We start from the raw sequence: 23,481 nt of genomic DNA, 5'->3' as shown, positions 1-23,481 counted from the left end.
CTGCAGAACCACTCCTTTATTGGGGGTGTCTTGCTAATTGCCTATAATTTCCACCTGTTGTCTATCCCATTTGCACAACAGCATGTGAAATTGATTGTCACTCAGTGTTGCTTCCTAAGTGGACAGTTTGATTTCACAGAAGTGTGATTGACTTGGAGTTACATTGTGTTGTTTAAGTGTTCCCTTTATTTTTTTGAGCAGTGTAGTACCAATCTAACCATCACCTCATCCTGCAAAAAATGACCCCCTACCTGAGACAATCGCCCCAAAAAAAAAAAAAAAATATGGCTCAGAATATGTAGACACTAAAACATAATTTTTTTTGTTTTAAAAAAGCTGTTATTGTGTAAAACTTACATAAATGAAAAAAAAAAAGTATACATATTAGGTATTGCCGAGTCTGTATCGACCGGCTCTATAAAAATATCACATGACCTAACCCCTCAGATGAACACCGTAAAAAAATAAAAAATAAAAACTGTGCTAAATAAACAATTTTTTGTCACCTTACATCACAAAAAGTGTAATAGCAAGCGATCAAAAAGTCACACGCGCCCCAAAATAGTGCCAATAAAACCGTCATCTCATACCACAAAAATCATACCCTAGCCAAGGTAATTGCCCAAAAACTGAAAAAATTATGGCTCTCAGACTATGGAAACACTAAAACAAGATTTTTTTTGCTTCAAGGTATCGCAGCGTCCGTGACAACCTGGTCTATAAAAATATCACATGATCTAACCTGTCAGACGAATGTTGTAAATAACAAAAAATAAAAACGGTGCCAAAACAGCTATTTCTTGTTACCTTGCCTCACAAAAAGTGTAATATAGAGCAACCAAAAATCATATGTACCCTAAACTAGTACCAACAATACTGCCACCCTATCCCGTAGTTTCTAAAATTGGGTCACTTTTTTGGAGTTTCTACTCTAGGGGTGCATCAGGGGGGCTTAAAATGGGACATGGTGTCAAAAAAACCAGTCCAGCAAAATCTGTCTTCCAAAAACCATATGGCATTCCTTTCCTTCTGCGCCTGCCGTGTGCCCGTACAGCAGTTTACGACCACATATGGGGTGTTTCTGTAAACTACAGAATAAGCGCCATAAATATTGAGTTTGGTTTGGCTGTTAACCCTTGCTTTGTAACTGGAAAAAAATTATTAAAATGGAAAATCGGCCAAAACAGTGAAATTTTTAAATTGTATCTCTATTTTCCATTAATTCTTGTGGAACACCTAAAGGGTTAACAAAGTTTGTAAAATCAGTTTTGAATACCTTGAGGGGTGTAGTTTCTTAGATGGGGTCACTTTTATGGAGTTTCTACTCTAGGGGTGCATCAGGGGGGCTTCAAATGGGACATGGTGTAAAAAAAAACAGTCCAGCAAAACCTGCCTTCCGAAAACCGTATGGCATTCCGTTCCTTCTGCGCCCTGCCGTGTGCCCGTACAACGGTTTACGACCACATATGGGGTGTTTCTGTAAACTACAGAATCAGGGCCATAAATATTGAGTTTGGTTTGGCTGTTAACCCTTGCTTTGTAACTGGAAAAAAATTATTAAAATGGAAAATCTGCCAAAACAGTGAAATTTTTAAATTGTATCTCTATTTTCCATTAATTCTTGTGGAACACCTAAAGGGATAACGATGTTTGTAAAATCTGTTTAGAATACCTTGAGGGGTGTAGTTTCTTAGATGGGGTCACTTTTATGAAGTTTCTACTCTAGGGGTGCATCAGGGGGGGTTCAAATGGGACATGGTGTAAAAAAAAACAGTCCAGCAAAACCTGCCTTCCAAAAACCGTATGGCATTCCTTTCCTTCTGCGCCTGCCGTGTGCCCGTACAGCGGTTTACGACCACATATGGGGTGTTTCTGTAAACTACAGAATCAGGGCCATAAATATTGAGTTTGGTTTGGCTGTTAACCCTTGCTTTGTAACTGGAAAAAAATTATTAAAATGGAAAATCTACCAAAAATGAGAAATTTTTAAATTGTATCTCTATTTTTCATTAATTCTTGTGGAACACCTAAAGGGTTAACAAAGTTAGTAAAATCAGTTTTGAATACCTTGAGGGGTGTGGTTTATAGAATGGGTTCATTTTTGGGTGGTTTCTATTATGTAAGCCTCGCAAAGTGACTTCAGACCTGAACTGGTCCCTAAAAATTTTGGTTTTTAAAATTTTTGAAAAATTTCAAGATTTGCTTCTAAACTTCTAAGCCTTGTAACATCCCCAAAAAATAAAATATCATTCCCAAAATGATCCAAACATGAAGTAGACATATGGGGAATGTAAAGTAATAACAATTTTTTGAGGTATTACTATGTATTATAGAAGTAGAGAAATTGAAACTTGGAAATTTGCAATTTTTTACAAATTTTTGGTAAATTTGGTATTTTTTTATAAATAAAAATTTATTTTTTTGACTTCATTTTACCAGTGTCATGAAGTACAATATGTGATGAAAAAACATTCTCAGAATAGCCTGGATAAGTCAAAGTGTTTTAAAGTTATCAGCACTTAAAGTGACACTGGTCAGATTTGCAAAAAATGGCCAAGTCCTTAAGGTGAAATAGGGCTGAGTCCTTAAGGGGTTAAAGGGATTGTGTCACTTCAGCAAATGGCATTTATTAGTCGTAATATGCACTGTTTCCAGGGGTTACAACCACAATGCAATCCAGCAGCAGTGCTTGCACACTATAGGAAAAAGTGCCCGCCACTATTGGTCAGGACTGTGGGAACGCTCCTGTCCCAGCCATCTTGTATTTGCGCTGCAGTGATGGCCATAATCCTTGGAAATGAGCAGTGTATAATGTGATGGAAAAATTAATCCAGCCAGCAAAGGAAGCAATATGGATAATAATACATTAGTAAGTGCCTTGTATTTACTTTCTCTACATGGTAAATGCCATTTAAGGCTCTTTCACACTTGCGTTCTTGTCTTCCGGCATAGAGTTCCGTCGTCGGTGCTCTATGCCGGAAGAATCCTGATCAGGATTATCCTAATGCATTCTGAATGGAGAGAAATCCGTTCAGGATGCATCAGGATGCATCAGGATGTCTTCAGTTCCGGAACGGAACGTTTTTTGGCCGGAGAAAATACCGCAGCATGCTGCGCTTTTTGCTCCGGCCAAAAATCCGGAACACTTGCCGCAAGGCCGGATCCGGAATTAATGCCCATTGAAAGGCATTGATCCGGATCCGGCCTTAAGCTAAACGTCGTTTCGGCGCATTGCCGGAGCCGACATTTAGATTTTTCAGAGTGGTTACCATGGCTGCCGGGACGCTAAAGTCCTGGCAGCCATGGTAAAGTGTAGCGGGGAGCGGGGGAGCAGTATACTTACCGTCCGTGCGGCTCCCCGGGCGCTCCAGAGTGACGTCAGGGCGCCCCAAGCGCATGGATCATGTGATCACATGGATCACGTCATCCATGCGCATGGGGTGCACTGACGTCATTCCGGAGCGCCCCGGGAGCCGCACGGACTGTAAGTATACCGCTCCCCCGCTCCCCGCTCCTACTATGGCAACCAGGACTTTAATAGCGTCCTGGGTGCCATAGTAACACTGAACGCATTTGGAAGACGGTTCCGTCTTCAAATGCTTTCAGTACACTTGCGTTTTTCCGGATCCGGAGTGTAATTCAGGCAAGTGGAGTACACGCCGGATCCGGACAACGCAAGTGTGAAAGAGGCCTTACTAAAGTGAGACAACCATTTAACCAAACAAAATTATTTTGTTACTCTTCTGTGCACATTGATATCAAATGCTTTGCTCAACCCATACAATCACAATAATGCCCCAAAAAATGGTCTCTATTTTTTCTAGCATGCCTCCTGACTTTAGCTGGTTTGTGATAACAGAAATCTTTAAGCTAGTTTCAAGAACAGGTAGCGGTAGGGATAAGGTGGCAACTATCATTTATGTAGACTTGAGCTGACATAATCTATGAGATATGGACCCATTACATGAGTACAAATAATCATGCTCCTGATGAAGGTGGGTTGAGAGACTAATGAGAACTTTTTTTAAAAGCCATGCTTTTACAATAATTTTTTTTCCCAGAGCATAAGCCTATAATTATTTTGAGGCACTGGCTGTCGGTACAATGAAGACTTAATCTATTGTATTTCTGCAATATATCCAGTCTCCCAGTTTTTTTTTTTTAATTAGCAAACATATTCCTATTGAGTGTTTTTATTAATTTAAAAAATACAATTCAGAAAAACTTACAAATATTATACATAAAATTTACAAGAGCTGATAACAAGTAGGCATAATAGGAAACAAACAAAAAAATGAATTTAATATATGGATAATGAATGCTGCATGAAAAATTCTTCGGAATAGCTATTAAGTTGGAATATATTTGTCCTGACGACTGTCAATGGATGTGTCTAGAATCTATTAAAATCTGTACAAAATTGTGAAATAAATATAAGGTACATAATTGTCCTGTATTTACAGAAAAAAGCAAAACTATTCTACTACAGCAATGATAAGAACGTCGAGATAGGAGTTTATAATAAGCTCTGCAGAAATGTGAATTATATTATGCCATTGTGCAAATATAATCGGCATAATACTATAAAACACCACACATTGCAAACAATTTCATGTCCTTAAAATAGACAGACTGTAATAAAAAAAAATACTTGCTCAGTTAACGTTAGCAGCAGAGTGAAAACACAATTATAAGAAAAATTAATGAGGTTTGATCTGGACAAAAAAGAAAAATTAATTTATTGTGTTATTAGACTTCTATTAAGTCTATTCTCTGTACTTTGTAAGAAAGGGAGAACAAAATGTAAGCATTCAATCAATGCAATAAGTACATACAGTCAGAAAGGGAAAATAAATTAATTTATCTTTGACAGACTTTTTTTGGATATCAAAGATATTAAAATAATTACCGTACTTTTCTATTATATAGCATACAATTTAGTAAATTTATTAAAACTAGTGTAAACAGGTATGCCATGGTCTCAAAATCACTCTGCAAGAAGTAATATATTTAATTCTATATATGAACATAGGAGAGATGTGAGAATGCTTCAGGAGATGTAAGTGGATCATATATATGACATTTCTGTCAACAGACTGCCTTCAAAGGACACATATAGTCTACTACCTATTGTATTCTAACCAATCAACCTCTTGGCTCCTACCACAAATCATAGTGTTTGTGGCACAGGCATAATTTGAAGCTCTTGGGCCCCACTGCAAAATGTAACAGTTCCCCATCGACCATATGACAATTATACTACTGGTGTCTTCCTATAGGCAAAGGGCCTTTGGGCCTCCTCAGGAACCAGGGCCTGGATTTGACTGCTACATCTTAATGCCTGCCTCTGGTGGAAATATGTAGAGATGTAGGAAGAAACATTATTCAAGTCACTTCTAAGTAGTGCCCATTAACTGAGATCTTTAGAACACGTTGTCAAACCACTCCACCGTTGTCAAAGTCTTATGATTGTTGTGGTAGGGTGTATAACTGAAAAATGTATCACATCCTTGAGTGTTGGGCAGTATTTTATAAAAGGATAGAATGATGAGTAATGTGAAAGATCTGTTTCCATAAGTGTTGCCTTATTTTAATTTTAACTTCAAACTAAAGTCTTTAACCGTACCTCTATCTACCTTATGCCATTTTTGACACTGGTGTCTTCTATGGTCAAATAACCTTTTGGCCTCCTTAAAGGGAACCTGTCATCAACTTTATGCTGACCTCACTGAGGGCAGCATAAATTAGTGACAGAAATGCTGATTTCAGCGATGTGTCAATTATGAGCTAAAAGTAAGTGCTTGCTGAGAACCAGCATAATAATCATTGCAGCCCAGGCCTGGAAAAAAGTCAAATTTACCTGAGAAGAGTCATGGTTATTAATAATCTTCTGTACTCTCGCCCATCTGCTGATAATTGGCAGTTCTCTCCTGGAGAGGAAGGGAGAAAACTAGGTAGAAGACTGTCAATCATCAGCAAGTGGGCATGGAGAGCAGGAATTCATGAATAACCATGACTCTTCTCAGGTGGCCATGACTCTTTTCCAGGCCTAGTCTGCAACGATTGTGATGTTGGTTCTCGGCAACCACTTACTTTTAACTTATAAATGACAGACAGCTGAAATCAACTCACCTGTCTCTACTTTATTCTGCCGTTACTATGAGCAGCATAAAGTTGATGACAGGTTCCCTTTAATAACCCGGATCTGTATGTGGTTGATACATCTTTACTCCATTACATCTTTACTCCTTCACATCTTTAAAGAGGACCTTTCACTAGATTAAAAAATCTAAACTAAGTATACAAACATGTAGAGCGGCGCCCAGGGATCCCCCTGCACTTACTGTTATACCTGGGCACCGCTCCGTTCGCCTGGTATAGGCTCCGGTATCTTCACATGTTAGGCTCCACCCAGTTGAGCCTGCCGGTGTCTCTTTCTCCCATGCTGTAGCGCTGGCCAATCGCAGCGCTCAGCTCATAGCCTGAGAGAAAAAAAAACCTCTCAGGCTATGAGCTGAGCACTGTGAAGAGTAACTAGTAGGCTTGAAGAGTCAATGCTCCTCTGGGAAAAAAGGTATTAAAATTATCTGTTTTTCCAAGAACAAAGGTGCCTCTGATGCCACCAGTTGGAAAGCAGCTATCCTATAAGTTAATGTTTGACCTTTAAATAGGCCTTCGAGGCATAACTTAAAACTAAGTCAGTACATCATCTGCAGACGACTGCCTCTTTTCAGAGCAGAGAGAATTGGCTTAACTGGGTATACACTAACAACAAATGCCCCTACATAATAGGGCAAACAATATAGTCATACATTATGATGTACAGTAGTGGCCAAAAGTTTTGAGAATGACACAAATATTAGTTTTCACAAAGCTTGCTGCTAAGCTGCTTTTAGATCTTTGTTTCAGTTGTTTCTGTGATGTAGTGAAATATAATTACTTCATATGTTTCAAAGGGTTTTATCGACAATTACATGACATTTATGCAAAGAGTCAGTATTTGCAGTGTTGGCCCTTCTTTTTCAGGACCTCTGCAATTCGACTGGGCATGCTCTCAATCAACCTCTGGGCCAATTCCTGACTGATAGCAACCCATTCTTTCATAATCACTTCTTAGAGTTTGTCAGAATTAGTGGGTTTTTGTTTGTCCACCCGCCTCTTGAGGATTGACCACAAGTTCTCAATGGGATTAAGATCTGGGGAGTTTCCAGGCCATGGACCCAAAATGTCAACGTTTTGGTCCCCGAGCCACTTAGTTATCACTTTTGCCTTATGGCACGGTGCTCCATCGTGCTGGAAAATGCATTGTTCTTCACCAAACTGTTGTTGGATTGTTGGAAGAAGTTGCTGTTGGAGGGTGTTTTGGTACCATTCTTTATTCATGGCTGTGTTTTTGGGCAAAATTGTGAGTGAGCCCACTCCCTTGGATGAGAAGCAACCCCACACATGAATGGTCTCAGGATGCTTTACTGTTGGCATGACACAGGACTGATGGTAGCGCTCACCTTTTCTTCTCCGGACAAGCCTTTTTCCAGATGCCCCAAACAATGGGAAAGAGGCTTCATCTGAGAATATTACTTTGCCCCAGTCCTCAGCAGTCCATTCACCATACTTTCTGCAGAAGATCAATCTGTCCCTGATTTTTTTTTGGAGAGAAGTGGCTTCTTTGCTGCCCTTCTTGACACCAGGCCATCTTCCAAAAGTCTTCGCCTCACTGTGCGTGCAGATGCGCTCACACCTGCCTGCTGCCATTCCTGAGAAAGCTCTGCACTGGTGGCACTCCGATCCCGCAGCGGAATCCTCTTTAGGAGACGATCCTGGCGCCTGCTGGACTTTCTTGGACACCCTGAAGCCTTCTTAACAAGAATTGAACCTCTTTCCTTCAAGTTCTTGATGATCCTATGAATTGTTGATTGAGGTGCAATCTTAGTAGCCACAATATCCTTGCCTGTGAAGCCATTTTTATGCAACGTGTCACGAGTAGGAGGTCCCAGGAGAGACCACCGCGTCGTCAAGCAATAAACGGAAATCAGGTACAGACACATAAGAGTTTATTGCACAAACAGAAACATGGAAAGCAGCACAGATAAAACATGAGCTCTATGTACCGTCAGCACAGTGGGAGAAAACCCCCACTGCGCCACTGTCTAGTAATACTCCAAAGGGGCGTAACTAAGCAACTCCTGGTTTTCACTAGAGCCCTAGATGGTAGGGTTAGACTTAGCCGCAGGAAGTTGCCAGGGTCCACTCTGGAGCGTGAACAAGACAGTGACAGCAGGAGCGAATGGACAACAGGTACCAGAAGGTACCGACGGCACATAGGCAAACATAACAGACAGGTAAATACAAAACAGGGCAAATAATAACACAAGCAGGAGTTCATGCAAGGGAGCAGGAGTGGCAATGAGCAGAGAAGGACTTGCTCCACCAGTAGAAAACTGCATGGCCTTGTCATGCCACTCTGCTGCAAAGGCTTGCTGAACACAGACATATGAATACAAAACAGGGGAACTAATAATACGAGCAGGAGTTCACGCAAGGGAGCAGGAGTGGCAATGAGCAGAGAAGGACTTGCTCCACCAGTAGTAAACTGCATGGCCTTGTCATGCCACTCTGCTGCAAAGGCTTGCTGAACACAGACATCAGAATAAACACAAAGTAACTAAAACATAACAGGCAGATCAGATATCAGAAAGACAGGAAAGAGGACATCAGAGAATGTAAATGAACAAGTAGGGAAACCCACAGAGCACAGGCAGACAGACACGGATCCCATGGGTCAGCAGCATGGGAGAGAGAGTGCAAACCAGGAGCAGGACAAGACAACACACACCAGGAGAGCTGACACAGAACTGAGGAAACCTCAGCCTTATATACAGGTTTCATGGGTGCAGCAGAGAGACCACACCCATGGAGCAGACAGAGGATTAACTCCTAATAGGAACACAGGGGAGTTAACCAATAAAGAACCACAAATGACACAGGAACGGAACTTCAGCGAGGAGCGCCGAACAAGCAATGACGGAAGGTCACAGCCAGAGATAGTGGCTGTGACACTCCCACCCCTCAAAGCCCCCCCCCTCTCCTCCCAAACAGAAAGGGGAAGAAGTGGGGCAACAAACCAAACAGAAGCAGGCAAGGGGACAGAAATCAAAGGGGTGACGAGGTACAAGGGCAAGAACATATACGACGACCGCAACCAGCCCAACCCCTGAAAACCAGCCTACACGGAGGGTCCGCAGCCAGTACGCCAGGGGAAGATAGCCAGCCAACACGGCATACACGTCAAGTGAACCGCACCAAGAAGTTACCTCCCCCTCCACTCTCCCTCTGGAGAATGACATGTCTGCCAAGAACTAATTGGCCAGACATGCAGACACCCCCTTCCGGAGGATTGGGACCAGGAACAGGAACCAGACAGGAAATTGAAAATCAGAATCAAAGGGGTACAGAGGTATACAAGCAGAACACATAAGACGACCGCAGCCAGCACGCAGCCCCTAGCAACCAGCCTACACGGTAAACGCAGCCAGTACGCCAAGAGGAATGCAGCCAGCCTACACGGCCACAAAAGTCAATGTGAACTTCAGTGTGCTAACACCTCCCCCTCCACTCTCCCTCCGGAGAATGGCATGTCTGTCAAGAACTGATTGGTCAGACATGCTGACACCCCCTTCCGGAGGCCCCCCTCTCCCCCCCAAACAGAAAACGGGAGGAAGTGGGGCAACAAACCAAACAGAACCAGGCAAGGGGACAGAAATCAAAGGGGTGACGAGGTACAAGGGCAGGAACACATACGACGACCGCAACCAGCCCAACCCCTGAAAACCAGCCTACACAAAGGGTCCGCAGCCAGTACGCCTGGGGAAGATAGCTAGCCAACACGCATAGACGTCAAGTGACGCGCACCAAGAAGTTACCTCCCCCTCCACTCTCCCTCCGGAGAATGACATGTCTGCCAATAACTAATTGGTCAAAGATGCTGACACCCCCTTCCGGAGGAATGGGACAGAAACAGGAACCAGACTGGAATACGAAGAAATTCGGAATCAAAGGGGTACAGAGGTACACACGCAGAACACATAAGTCGACCACAGCCAGCACGCAGCCCCTAGCAACCAGCCTACACGGTAAAAGCAGCCAGTACGCCAAGAGTAATGCAGCCAGCCTACACGGCCACAAAAGTCATGGTGAACTGCAGTGTGCTAACACCTCCCCCTCCACTCTCCCTCCGGAGAATGGCATGTCTGCCAAGAACTGATTGGTCAGACATGCTGACACCCCCTTCCGGAGGCCAGGACCAGAAGCAGATACCTGCGCCGATAAAGGAAAACACGGCCGTAGGCAGAACTGCAAGCTAAAAGGCTACACCGGATGTCGCCCCTGGTAACCAGCATACACGGAAAACACCGCAGCCAGTACACCAAGGCAACCAGATCTGATACCTAAAGGCAGCATACAGAGGGAAATACAGAAAGCACACACACCACAGATAAGCAGAAAACAGAACAAAAAAAAACTCTGTGAAAGTTCACTTGTTCATTCTGTCATGAGTAGGAGGTCCCAGGAGAGACCACCGCGTCGTCAAGCAATAAACGGAAATCAGGTACAGACACATAAGAGTTTATTGCACAAACAGAAACATGGAAAGCAGCACAGATAAAACATGAGCTCTATGTACCGTCAGCACAGTGGGAGAAAACCCCCACTGCGCCACTGTCTAGTAATACTCCAGAGGGGCGTAACTAAGCAAATCCTGGTTTTCACTAGAGCCCTAGATGGTAGGGTTAGACTTAGCCGCAGGAAGTTGCCAGGGTCCACTCTGGAGCGTGAACAAGACAGTGACAGCAGGAGCGAATGGACAACAGGTACCAGAAGGTACCGACGGCACATAGGCAAACATAACAGACAGGTAAATACAAAACAGGGCAAATAATAACACAAGCAGGAGTTCATGCAAGGGAGCAGGAGTGACAATGAGCAGAGAAGGACTTGCTCCACCAGTAGAAAACTGCATGGCCTTGTCATGCCACTCTGCTGCAAAGGCTTGCTGAACACAGACATATGAATACAAAACAGGGGAACTAATAATACGAGCAGGAGTTCACGCAAGGGAGCAGGAGTGGCAATGAGCAGAGAAGGACTTGCTCCACCAGTAGTAAACTGCATGGCCTTGTCATGCCACTCTGCTGCAAAGGCTTGCTGAACACAGACATCAGAATAAACACAAAGTAACTAAAACATAACAGGCAGATCAGATATCAGAAAGACAGGAAAGAGGACATCAGAGAATGTAAATGAACAAGTAGGGAAACCCACAGAGCACAGGCAGACAGACACGGATCCCATGGGTCAGCAGCATGGGAGAGAGAGTGCAAACCAGGAGCAGGACAAGACAACACACACCAGGAGAGCTGACACAGAACTGAGGAAACCTCAGCCTTAGGGTCCATTCACACGTCCGTTGTTTCTTTCCTGATCTGTTCCGTTTTTTGCTGAACAGATCTGGACCAGATCTGGACCCATTCATTTTCAATGGGTCCTGAAAAAAAATCAGACATTGAGCTGTCCGTTTTTTTTCAGGACCCATTGAAAATGAATGGGTCCAGATCTGGTCCAGATCTGTTCAGCAAAAAACGGAACAGATCAGGAAAGAAACAACAGACGTGTGAATAAGGCCTTATATACAGGTTTCATGGGTGCAGCAGAGAGACCACACCCATGGAGCAGACAGAGGATTAACTCCTAATAGGAACACAGGGGAGTTAACCCATAAAGAACCACAAATGACACAGGAACGGAACTTCAGCGAGGAGCGCCGAACAAGCAATGACGGAAGGTCACAGCCAGAGATAGTGGCTGTGACACAACGCAATGATGACTGCACGAGTTTCTTTGCAGGTCACCATGGTTAACAATGGAAGGACAATGATTTCAAGCAACACCCTCCTTTTAACATGTCAAGTCTGCCATTTTAACCCAATCAGCCTGACATAATGATCTCCAGCCTTGTGCTCGTCAACATTCTCACCTGAGTTAACAAGACGATTACTGAAATGATCTCAGCAGGTCCTTTAATGACAGCAATGAAATGCAGTGGAAAGTTTTTTTTGGGATTAAGTAAATTTTCATGGCAAAGAAGGACTATGCAATTCATCTTATCACTTTTCATTACATTCTGGAGTATATGCAAATTGCTATTATAAAAACTTAAGCAGCAACTTTTCCAATTTCCAATATTTATGTAATTCTCAAAACTTTTGGCCACGACTGTATACTATGTCGAAAGGGAGAAACTGCAGTTAGGATTTGGAAAATAACATTAGTGCTTTCTCCCAGCAACATTGCCAGCCATGTTCATGGGCTGTGCCTAGTACTACAGGTAAGCGACATTAGTGAAAGAGGCTGAAGTGCAATACCACACTCAACCTGTTGACAGAGGTGGCACTGTTTTAGAATGAAAGCAGCCATTTTTTTCTAATCATCTACGAGCCCTTTAAGGGTAAACTTGGCTTCAGACTTGTTTATGCCAGCACCTTTAAGGAAAGAATTTGTTACACATCAATCAATTGCAAGCAATCTGCAATTACAGCAGGTTCAACGGCGACACTTTAAAATGTGACTTGACCACGGGCAGACTGTTACATAAGGCAGTTTTCTAAGAAATATCATACTAATTATTTAATAAAAAATAAACTGAACAGAGTACCATATCAATGTAAGCGCAACAGGATAACCTACTATCCTGTAGGTAAGCAGAGAAGTGTTAATTGATAGTGAAAATTTTAAATGCAAAGGACAGAACAAATGATCACTCTCATTGTCCTGCACGTCGCTTCCTCAAAGGAAACTGAATTATTTGTCTGACCATCGACTCTTTTTCTATTATTCTGTGAAGGGTGTTAAATCAATGTGTTTGCAGAAAAGTCCTTCAGAAACATTACTAGATAAGGCACACTAAAGTGTAAAAGTACAAAGTACAAGTTTTCTGAACTTCACTCAGCTTCTTCTTGATATGTAAGTGCAGGTTGTCATGTTATGTGTAGAAAATGTTAACAGGCTAATTGAAAACACCACAATATCTTGGATTATTATACTTCATTGTTATATTGATGGTTTTGTGTTTGCTGTTATAGTTTACACGGTAACTTCAAAGCCCAAGACAAATTCATTTATCCTTGCACAATGCAATGATAAATGTTAGAGTGGTTGGGGTCTAAATGCTGGGACCCCAACTAACCTGTAGGGGGGGCCCAACAGCATGACTGCTGTGAGGATGAGTTTTAATGGAACACTGGTACTCACTTTGTACCAGTAAGCCCGGTCTCCCATTTAGCTGCATGCCATCATCTTGGTAAGCTCTGCCCCTTTAGGCCACTAATCTCTGACCTCATCTGCCTGCTAAGCTTCTCCCATCTGTCCCTTTAGCACTTTTTTTTTTCAGTCAACCACTTTTGGGCTAGCAGGGGACTCCCTGGTGCCTGGGTCTTCAAGATTTTGCTTGGATTGCATGGTGGTAAAGTCTGCCATTAGGTGTATTGCAACATAGAATACTTGTGTAGCATATAAGAGCACAGCATAAAGTGCAGATATGGACCCTATACAAAATATTACACTTACAGTGACCAACCAAGTTTACATACCCAAAACCAGTCTCTTACATAAGTCTTCTGGTGGCCTTCCTACTGGAGCTACTAGCCTTCCAGCTATCACCTCATTAAAATATGGTAACCTCTTCAAAGAATAAATGGAAAAAAAAAAGTTTATCTAGACATAACTTTTTAATTTAGAAAGAAATTTGGTTATAAAGCGTGTAGGGCTGAGTCAAATCAAAAATATATAGAAGAGGAACATATTACATGAAAGTGTAGTATTTTTTCATTTTGGTCCTGCCCTACTGTAAAGATTTGTCTCAATTAGCCAATGAGCAAATATTGACTATCCAACTATGAATCCTAATTAAGATACCACTCACTTCAAACCAAAGCCTCTCCAATTTGAATGGCTTTATATAGAACAGAGAGGTAATATTTTACTCCATTAACTATTAACAAAGGTATACATTACAATAAAAATAACAACCATTGATTGCCATTGCTAATGTATATGTAAAGTCACCTCCACTGGTTTGTTGGTTCATTATGTATGAAAATGAAAGACTAGCACTGACAAAAATAACAACCAGATAATGTAAAAAGGAAATGGCAAATGGAATGTATGTTTTTCACAACCGTAATAGCAACATACCATAGTGACATCTGAATCTGGCGGTGTCATCTCTACCAGATTAATAAGGTAAGGTTCATCTTTCCACTGAGGAGCATTATCATTTATATCCAACAAAGTGATATTTACCTATAATTGCAGAAGCATAGGATAAATAGTATTATATAACAATTGATCACATACAATACAATGTAATGTAATTTAGTACTAAAACACTTTTATAACTTCTTTAACACAAAGACAACAATGTTGTATCGCACCAATCTTTACATTTTTACAGTGATATCAGAGTAAATGTCTAGGTTTCTCCTAAAGATTCCACAAATCAGTGTTGTATTGGGGTTCCTTAGGCCCACCAGAGTAAACAGTTCTCAAGACCAAACCCCATATCATCAATATAGTCTAATACATTTCTGAATCCAAGAAATACAACCTAGTGACCTGATTGGTTCGAAAGTCAGCTCCATATGTTTTTTTTTTCTCCTAGACATTTGCGGCCCACATTGGTATCAGAGCCTCTGGTTCCCTGGTGGGCCAGTCCAACATTGCACAAGATTATTATGCTTTGATAAAAAGGAATTCTCAATGTCCAGATAAGTGAGAAGAGATTAGGAGCAACTTGTTGATTATCATTATTATCCCGTATTTATGGGACTATTACAGACAGCAGAATGTCACTGGTGAATGCCATCAGGTGCATCATACCATCAAGATACCACTTGAGAGCAAAGAATGGTTAGGAATACTGGCCCACATTTACTATGCTAAGCAGGCATTTTTGTGGTGTTTGTGTCAAAATGTATCTTATTTCAGACACCTTTATTACTCAGATGCACATAAAAGAATGATGTTTTTTTGACATTCTCGATACATCCTGCTTTTAAACCAGGATGTGCATGTGGCCAGCATTTGTCTATCTTTTAGACATATTTGAAATCCATGATTCTGGCGTATAAAAGTGGAGCAGAGTAGACCAATATAGAGTTGGTTGAAAATTTCTAGAGAATAGAATTATGGTGTATTTGGAAAGATTTGTGGCACATTGGGATGGAATTTTGGCTTGTTGGGACAGATTTTCAGGCCAATATGGACATATTTTCTGAGTAAGCTAAGCAAACAAATAGGTGTTATAAACTAGATGACAGGCAAACAAAGATGTCCTGGATTGGGTGTACATGTCCCAGTATGGTTTTTGATATACAAATGGCACCAGGCAATTTCCAAGGTTTTTACTGAATAAGTAGAGGAGGTTCCAGCATCAAATATTAAAAATCTAAGGTTTACTAGGTATACATTAAAAGCAAGTCTTGTGCAGCACCTGAAGACAGGACAAACCGCTTACACGTTTTGAATCCTATGAGGATTCTTAGGGATAACTGGAATCTCATCAATAAACTAGAATAGGCCATGTAAAGAAGCACTGGATTTATCATCCAGCCACTGTGATAATTCTGGTGCAGTTTAAAACTATCTAAAGCTGGGTTCACATCACATTTTTGTCTTACATTTAACGTATACAAAGAACGTATATGTTAAACTGATGCCTCAGATGAATGTGATATAGTGGCATCAACATTGAGTTTTATTGTGAAAAAGTATACTATAATGTATAGTGAATAGCGGCTGTCAAAAATAGACCTTGTCCTATTTTTGACCTTTTTGATGGACAGACGGACCCCACTGAAGTCAATGGGACTGTTTTTCAAGGCCATTTAGATTGTATTGCATCCATCTAATGGCTGTTAAAAACAGGTACAAAGAACCTTTTATGGGTTAAAAAACCCCCTTCACTTTATCCATTTGAATATGAGGGAACACTCGCTCCGCAATGGATGTGGCACAAAATTACCTGCGATTCCAGCGTGATGGTGTCCTGTTGTCTCCACTGAAGGGATACTCAATGTTCACTGTATGTAGCTGAAAATAACCTCTGCCCCCAACATGATGATGTCGTCATGCTGGAAGTGCAAGTCCTTTTGTGATGTTTTTAATTAAGCAGAATGGGGGCAAAAGGGAGGGCATTAAAGTGGTTCTGCAGCTTTCCTCTGGATAGACCATCAGCATCTGATCTTTGAGGCCCGACACCCAGGACCTCAGCAGATCAGCTGTTTGAGGAGGCAGCGGCACTGGCAGTAGCGCTGCAGCCTCCTCGCTGTTTACCTCAGCACCAGTGACATCATCACTGGCTTGGGTGCAGCTAAGCCCCATTGAAGTGAACGGACCCCCAGCAGATCTCTCCAGAGGATAGATCATTAGTAAAAAAAAAGCTGCTAACCTCTTTAATAATACTGGGGGGAACTAATGGGGGCAATATTCATACCTGGGGCCATTCTAGGGCCATTATTAATACTGGGGGATGCTAATGCAGGCATTATTAATACTGAGGGCCATTAATGGAGGCATTTTAAATACTGGTGGCTAATAAGGGAGGCATTATTAATACTGGGGGCCACTATGGGAGGCATTATTAATACTGGGGGTCATTAATACAGACGGCCATTTTTTCACTGTTGTGTGATTGTAGCCTAATCCCATAGATATTGTAAACTTAAGGGCCCTTTGCACGGGCAGAGAATCACACAGATTATAGCTAACGAGCATTCGATCTCCTGCTGGCAAACAATGAGTCCTTATGGGGAAGAGTGATGGCATTAGCGATCGCTCCTCCTCATACATATAAATGCAGCGGTCTCCTCCACCAGCGATCGGCAGATTTTCAAGGAAGGAACACCTCCTTCCCAACAATCTGCAGTAATATCGTCCCATGTAAAGAGACCTTTAGACAAGCTGTCTAGATATGGACCGCATTTATCACAGTGGCTCAGGCTGGAAGATTCATTTGGTGCTTGGTTTGTCTTTGTAGCGGCTACTGGTTAGCTTAGTGGAGACAGAGTTTCACCCCAGAATTGTGGTGAAAATTGCCACATATTAGGCCATTTATTTTCCTGCAAATCCACAATGCGTTCCTATTGAACCACACACTCTTAGACCAAGAGCAGATCATTTCCGTAATAAATCTCTAAACTGTGTCACAATACAATGCAATCTATACCAGAATCTAGGTGTACTTACAATAGTAAATGTAGGCCAATATCTTTTGTAGGAAAGCGAAGCATGCACTGCCACTGAATTAGGACAATTCTACAGAGTGGGCTAAAATATTTCGGCACTAAAATCCTTATATGAATGCATATAGAATATGTGAAAAATCTTTACACAAAAGCCATTTTGAGTCTGATTGTCAAATCTCGGTGTAAATAGACATAGGAAAACTCTACAGAACAGATACGTCTGCTGTCGTTTTCTATTGACATTCTAAATCTTTCTTTACCATATTCTCATCCTATTCATTTGCTATTTCTAGGTTAAGGTAATGTAATAAACTGTGTGGTGTAAGTGCAGTCATTCCTTTCACAAATTAATTACACGTGTTAATTAAAATGTCTTTACACTTCCCTCTAGAAAACTGTTAATTAAATATCATACTGATGTGCCCTGTACCGTGCTCCTGTTATCCGCATGAGCATGTTTGTGTTAACACATCTCTATTAGTATTTATTACACAGTATTAAAACAGAAATCAAACCCCTCACAACTAATATATTTACAGTTAAGCAGAAGCAATGAGATCAGTGCTTTATGTCATGGTTAGTAGCACGGCACTAAATGAAGACACATAGGGGGTCATTTGCTAAGAATGGCATTTTAGAGGCCGGTCTTAATAACCCGTATATCTGGAGGTGGATCCGCCGAAGTTATGAAGAGGCAGAGACCTCTCCATAACTTTGCCGCATCCAGCGCCTATTATAAATGTAAGGCAGCTTCCTCGCTGGAACGCTAATATAGGCGTATTTCAGGATAATAAATGACCCCCAAGGTTTTTCAGGAATAAAAGTTTTAAGGGAAGGCCCATTGCCTGCATTGCCTCCTTAAAAGTTTATACTTTCCTGCTGCCTCCTGCACTCGTCCTGCGCACTGGCTCCCGCTCCTCCATCTTCCGGATGGGTAATGGACATGGACACGTGCACCACTGCAGCTAATGACTGGCTTTAGCAGTGACATTTAAACAAGTGACTAGTGTTGAGCGAACAGTTCGAGCATAGTTCGGGTCCGTACCGAATTTTGGGGTGTTCGTGACACGGACCCGAACCCGAACTTTTTCGTAAAAGTTCGGGTTCGGGTTCGTCGTTCGGCATGTATTTTGGCGCATTTTGAAAGGCTGCAAAGCAGCCAATCAACATGCATCATACTACTTGCCCTAAGATGCCATCGCAGCCATGCCTACTATTGGCAAGGCTGTGATTGGCCAAGTGCAGCATGTGACTCAGCCTCTTATAAGCTTGTGCGCACGTCGGGACGTGCTCACTCCCGATGTGAATAGAACAGGGATAGACGCAGCTGATGCTAGGGCGAGAATAGGCAGGGATAATTGAATAACTGGAAGCAAATTTCTCTCCTCCACCTGTGATTCATCTGAACAACTGCAGCTGAGCTGCTTTTTTGATAGGGATTGGCTATTTTTAGAGTGGCCAGAGTGATTTTTCCATCCACATGTACCCGGGCTGACCGCCGGCCGCCATTTTGCGACTTGTAGTGCTGCAGCAGAAGCTGCCACAGTGTGCATTCCAAAGCTCCAAACAAGTCAGACATCTACACCTGGGATTCAGACCAATAGCGATTTAGCAGCACAGTCCAAGGCTATTTTTTTTAAAGGTTGTGCAGACCATTTTGTGGCACATGTTACTGGGCTGATAGGCGGCGGCTATCTTGGGACTAGTGCTGCAGCACAATCTCTCCCAACGTCCATTAATCACTTGTAATAGTGGTCTGTGCCATAGAAATCCTACATCAGGGACTTGGGTGTGCTTGTGTCACCCCTACTAATACCAGTCCACCTGTAATCCATACAGTGAAAAGCCATAAAGTATTCCAGTGAGGGAATTTTTTTTTTATTTAAAAAAGGCCAAGTTAGTTTATCTGGCGTTCAATATACTAGATACAGTTAGGCCTGCGTTTCATACATCTGGAATTAGCAAACTAATGTGCTGGGGTTGGGAAAACATATATGTACCCATACTAGAATCTGTCAAAGAAAGCGGTACTCACATATAACAGTCATTCCATCTGTAATCCATACAGTCAAAAGACTGAAAGTATTCCAGTGAGGGGATTTTTTTTATTTAAAAAAGGCCAAGTTAGTTTATCTGGCGTTCAATATACTAGATACAGTTAGGCCTGCGTTTCATACATCTGGAATTAGCAAACTAATGTGCTGGGGTTGGGAAAACATATATGTACCCATACTAGAATCTGTCAAAGAAAGCGGTACTCACATATAACAGTCATTCCATCTGTAATCCATACAGTCAAAAGACTGAAAGTATTCCAGTGAGGGAATTTTTTTTATTTAAAAAAGGCCAAGTTAGTTTATCTGGCGTTCAATATACTAGATACAGTTAGGCCTGCGTTTCATACATCTGGAATTAGCAAACTAATGTGCTGGGGTTGGGAAAACATATATGTACCCATACTAGAATCTGTCAAAGAAAGCGGTACTCACATATAACAGTCATTCCATCTGTAATCCATACAGTCAAAAGACTGAAAGTATTCCAGTGAGGGGATTTTTTTTATTTAAAAAAGGCCAAGTTAGTTTATCTGGCGTTCAATATACTAGATACAGTTAGGCCTGCGTTTCATACATCTGGAATTAGCAAACTAATGTGCTGGGGTTGGGAAAACATATATGTACCCATACTAGAATCTGTCAAAGAAAGCGGTACTCACATATAACAGTCATTCCATCTGTAATCCATACAGTCAAAAGACTGAAAGTATTCCAGTGAGGGAATTTTTATTTTATTTAAAAAAGGCCAAGTTAGTTTATCTGGCGTTCAATATACTAGATACAGTTAGGCCTGCGTTTCATACATCTGGAATTAGCAAACTAATGTGCTGGGGTTGGGAAAACATATATGTACCCATACTAGAATCTGTCAAAGAAAGCGGTACTCACATATAACAGTCATTCCATCTGTAATCCATACAGTCAAAAGACTGAAAGTATTCCAGTGAGGGAATTTTTTTTATTTAAAAAAGACCAAGTTAGTTTATCTGGCGTTCAATATACTAGATACAGTTAGGCCTGCGTTTCATACATCTGGAATTAGCAAACTAATTTGCTGGGGTTGGGAAAACATATATGTACCCATACTAGAATCTGTCAAAGAAAGCGGTACTCACATATAACAGTCATTCCATCTGTAATCCATACAGTCAAAAGACTGAAAGTATTCCAGTGAGGGGATTTTTTTTATTTAAAAAAGGCCAAGTTAGTTTATCTGGCGTTCAATATACTAGATACAGTTAGGCCTGCGTTTCATACATCTGGAATTAGCAAACTAATTTGCTGGGGTTGGGAAAATATATATGTACCCATACTAGAATCTGTCAAAGAAAGCGGTACTCACATATAACAGTCATTCCATCTGTAATCCATACAGTCAAAAGACTGAAAGTATTCCAGTGAGGGAATTTTTTTTTTATTTAAAAAAGGCCAAGTTAGTTTATCTGGCGTTCAATATACTAGATACAGTTAGGCCTGCGTTTCATACATCTGGAATTAGCAAACTAATGTGCTGGGGTTGGGAAAACATATATGTACCCATACTAGAATCTGTCAAAGAAAGCGGTACTCACATATTACAGTCATTCCATCTGTAATCCATACAGTCAAAAGACTGAAAGTATTCCAGTGAGGGAATTTTTTTTATTTAAAAAAGGCCAAGTTAGTTTATCTGGCGTTCAATATACTAGATACAGTTAGGCCTGCGTTTCATACATCTGGAATTAGCAAACTAATTTGCTGGGGTTGGGAAAACATATATGTACCCATACTAGAATCTGTCAAAGAAAGCGGTACTCACATATAACAGTCATTCCATCTGTAATCCATACAGTCAAAAGACTGAAAGTATTCCAGTGAGGGAATTTTTTTTATTTAAAAAAGGCCAAGTTAGTTTATCTGGCGTTCAATATACTAGATACAGTTAGGCCTGCGTTTCATACATCTGGAATTAGCAAACTAATGTGCTGGGGTTGGGAAAACATATATGTACCCATACTAGAATCTGTCAAAGAAAGCGGTACTCACATATAACAGTCATTCCATCTGTAATCCATACAGTCAAAAGACTGAAAGTATTCCAGTGAGGGAATTTTTTTTATTTAAAAAAGGCCAAGTTAGTTTATCTGGCGTTCAATATACTAGATACAGTTAGGCCTGCGTTTCATACATCTGGAATTAGCAAACTAATTTGCTGGGGTTGGGAAAACATATATGTACCCATACTAGAATCTGTCAAAGAAAGCGGTACTCACATATAACAGTCATTCCATCTGTAATCCATACAGTCAAAAGACTGAAAGTATTCCAGTGAGGGAATTTTTTTTATTTAAAAAAGGCCAAGTTAGTTTATCTGGCGTTCAATATACTAGATACAGTTAGGCCTGCGTTTCATACATCTGGAATTAGCAAACTAATTTGCTGGGGTTGGGAAAACATATATGTACCCATACTAGAATCTGTCAAAGAAAGCGGTACTCACATATAACAGTCATTCCATCTGTAATCCATACAGTCAAAAGACTGAAAGTATTCCAGTGAGGGAATTTTTTTTTTATTTAAAAAAGGCCAAGTTAGTTTATCTGGCGTTCAATATACTAGATACAGTTAGGCCTGCGTTTCATACATCTGGAATTAGCAAACTAATGTGCTGGGGTTGGGAAAACATATATGTACCCATACTAGAATCTGTCAAAGAAAGCGGTACTCACATATTACAGTCATTCCATCTGTAATCCATAAAGTCAAAAGACTGAAAGTATTCCAGTGAGGGAATTTTTTTTATTTAAAAAAGGCCAAGTTAGTTTATCTGGCGTTCAATATACTAGATACAGTTAGGCCTGCGTTTCATACATCTGGAATTAGCAAACTAATTTGCTGGGGTTGGGAAAACATATATGTACCCATACTAGAATCTGTCAAAGAAAGCGGTACTCACATATAACAGTCATTCCATCTGTAATCCATACAGTCAAAAGACTGAAAGTATTCCAGTGAGGGAATTTTTTTTATTTAAAAAAGGCCAAGTTAGTTTATCTGGCGTTCAATATACTAGATACAGTTAGGCCTGCGTTTCATACATCTGGAATTAGCAAACTAATGTGCTGGGGTTGGGAAAACATATATGTACCCATACTAGAATCTGTCAAAGAAAGCGGTACTCACATATAACAGTCATTCCATCTGTAATCCATACAGTCAAAAGACTGAAAGTATTCCAGTGAGGGGATTTTGCTTCACCTAGCCCTTCTCCAGTGGAGGAAGACATACCATGCACTGACGCACAACCACTTATGTCTCCAGATGAAGAGGACATGGGAATACCACCACAGCAGAGTCACCGACTCTCTGATGATGACGAAACACAGGTGCCCACTGCCGCGTCTTTTTGCAGTGTGCAGACTGAACAGGAGGAGGTCAGGGAGGGAGACTGGGTGGAAGACGATGCAGAGGACGATGAGGTCTTAGACCCCACATGGACTGAAGGTCGTGGCGATGACTTTCACAGTTCAGAGGAAGAGGTAGTGGTGAGACCGAGACAACAGCGAAGCCAAAGAGGGAGCAGGGGGCCAAAGCAGACGAGCCGCCGCCCCCAGAGTTCGCCTGCTACTGGACATCGCCAACAGGGACCCAGCCCCACAAAGGCAGCTTCAAAGAGTTCCCTGGCATGGCACTTCTTTAAACAATGTCCTACCGACAAGACCCGAGTGACTTGCACGCTCTGCCATCAGAGCCTGAGGCGAGGCATTAACGTTCTGAACCTCAGCACAACCTGCATGACCAGGCATCTACATGCAAAGCATGAACTGCAGTGGGGTACACACCTTAAAAACCAGGCACTCGCTGAGGCTCCCCCTGCTCCCTCTACCGCTGCTGCCTCGGCTTCCGCCTCGAGAGGAATGTTGCCATCTGCCGAGCAGCAAACAGAGGATGTGCCACCGACACCACCACCACCGCCACCGTCAACTAGCGTCTCCACTATATCACACAGCAGCGTTCAGCTCTCAATATCTCAAACCTTAGAGAGGAAGCGCAAATTCCCCCCGAGTCACCCTCGAGCCCTTGGCCTGAACGCCAGCATTTCTAAACTGCTGGCCTTTGAAATGCTGTCATTCCGGCTGGTGGACACA

The 23,481-nt window shown here is 41.7% G+C and overlaps 1 protein-coding gene across 1 annotated transcript in view; it reads right to left on the bottom strand.

The window, feature by feature from the left end:
- The window catches only part of CDH23 (cadherin related 23), a 1,196,655-nt gene that overhangs the window by 428,881 nt on the left and 744,293 nt on the right, over positions 1–23,481 (bottom strand). The window contains exon 19 of the mRNA XM_040438415.1: positions 14,248–14,355. Coding sequence (XP_040294349.1) covers positions 14,248–14,355 — 108 coding nt within the window. The remainder of the gene's footprint in view (positions 1–14,247; positions 14,356–23,481) is intronic.

This window comes from Bufo bufo, chromosome 6 (genome assembly GCF_905171765.1).
Source record: "Bufo bufo chromosome 6, aBufBuf1.1, whole genome shotgun sequence".
Classification (NCBI taxonomy): domain Eukaryota; kingdom Metazoa; phylum Chordata; class Amphibia; order Anura; family Bufonidae; genus Bufo; species Bufo bufo.
Note: the sequence above shows the minus strand (reverse complement) of the source record. Positions and strands in the feature narration are given on the sequence as shown.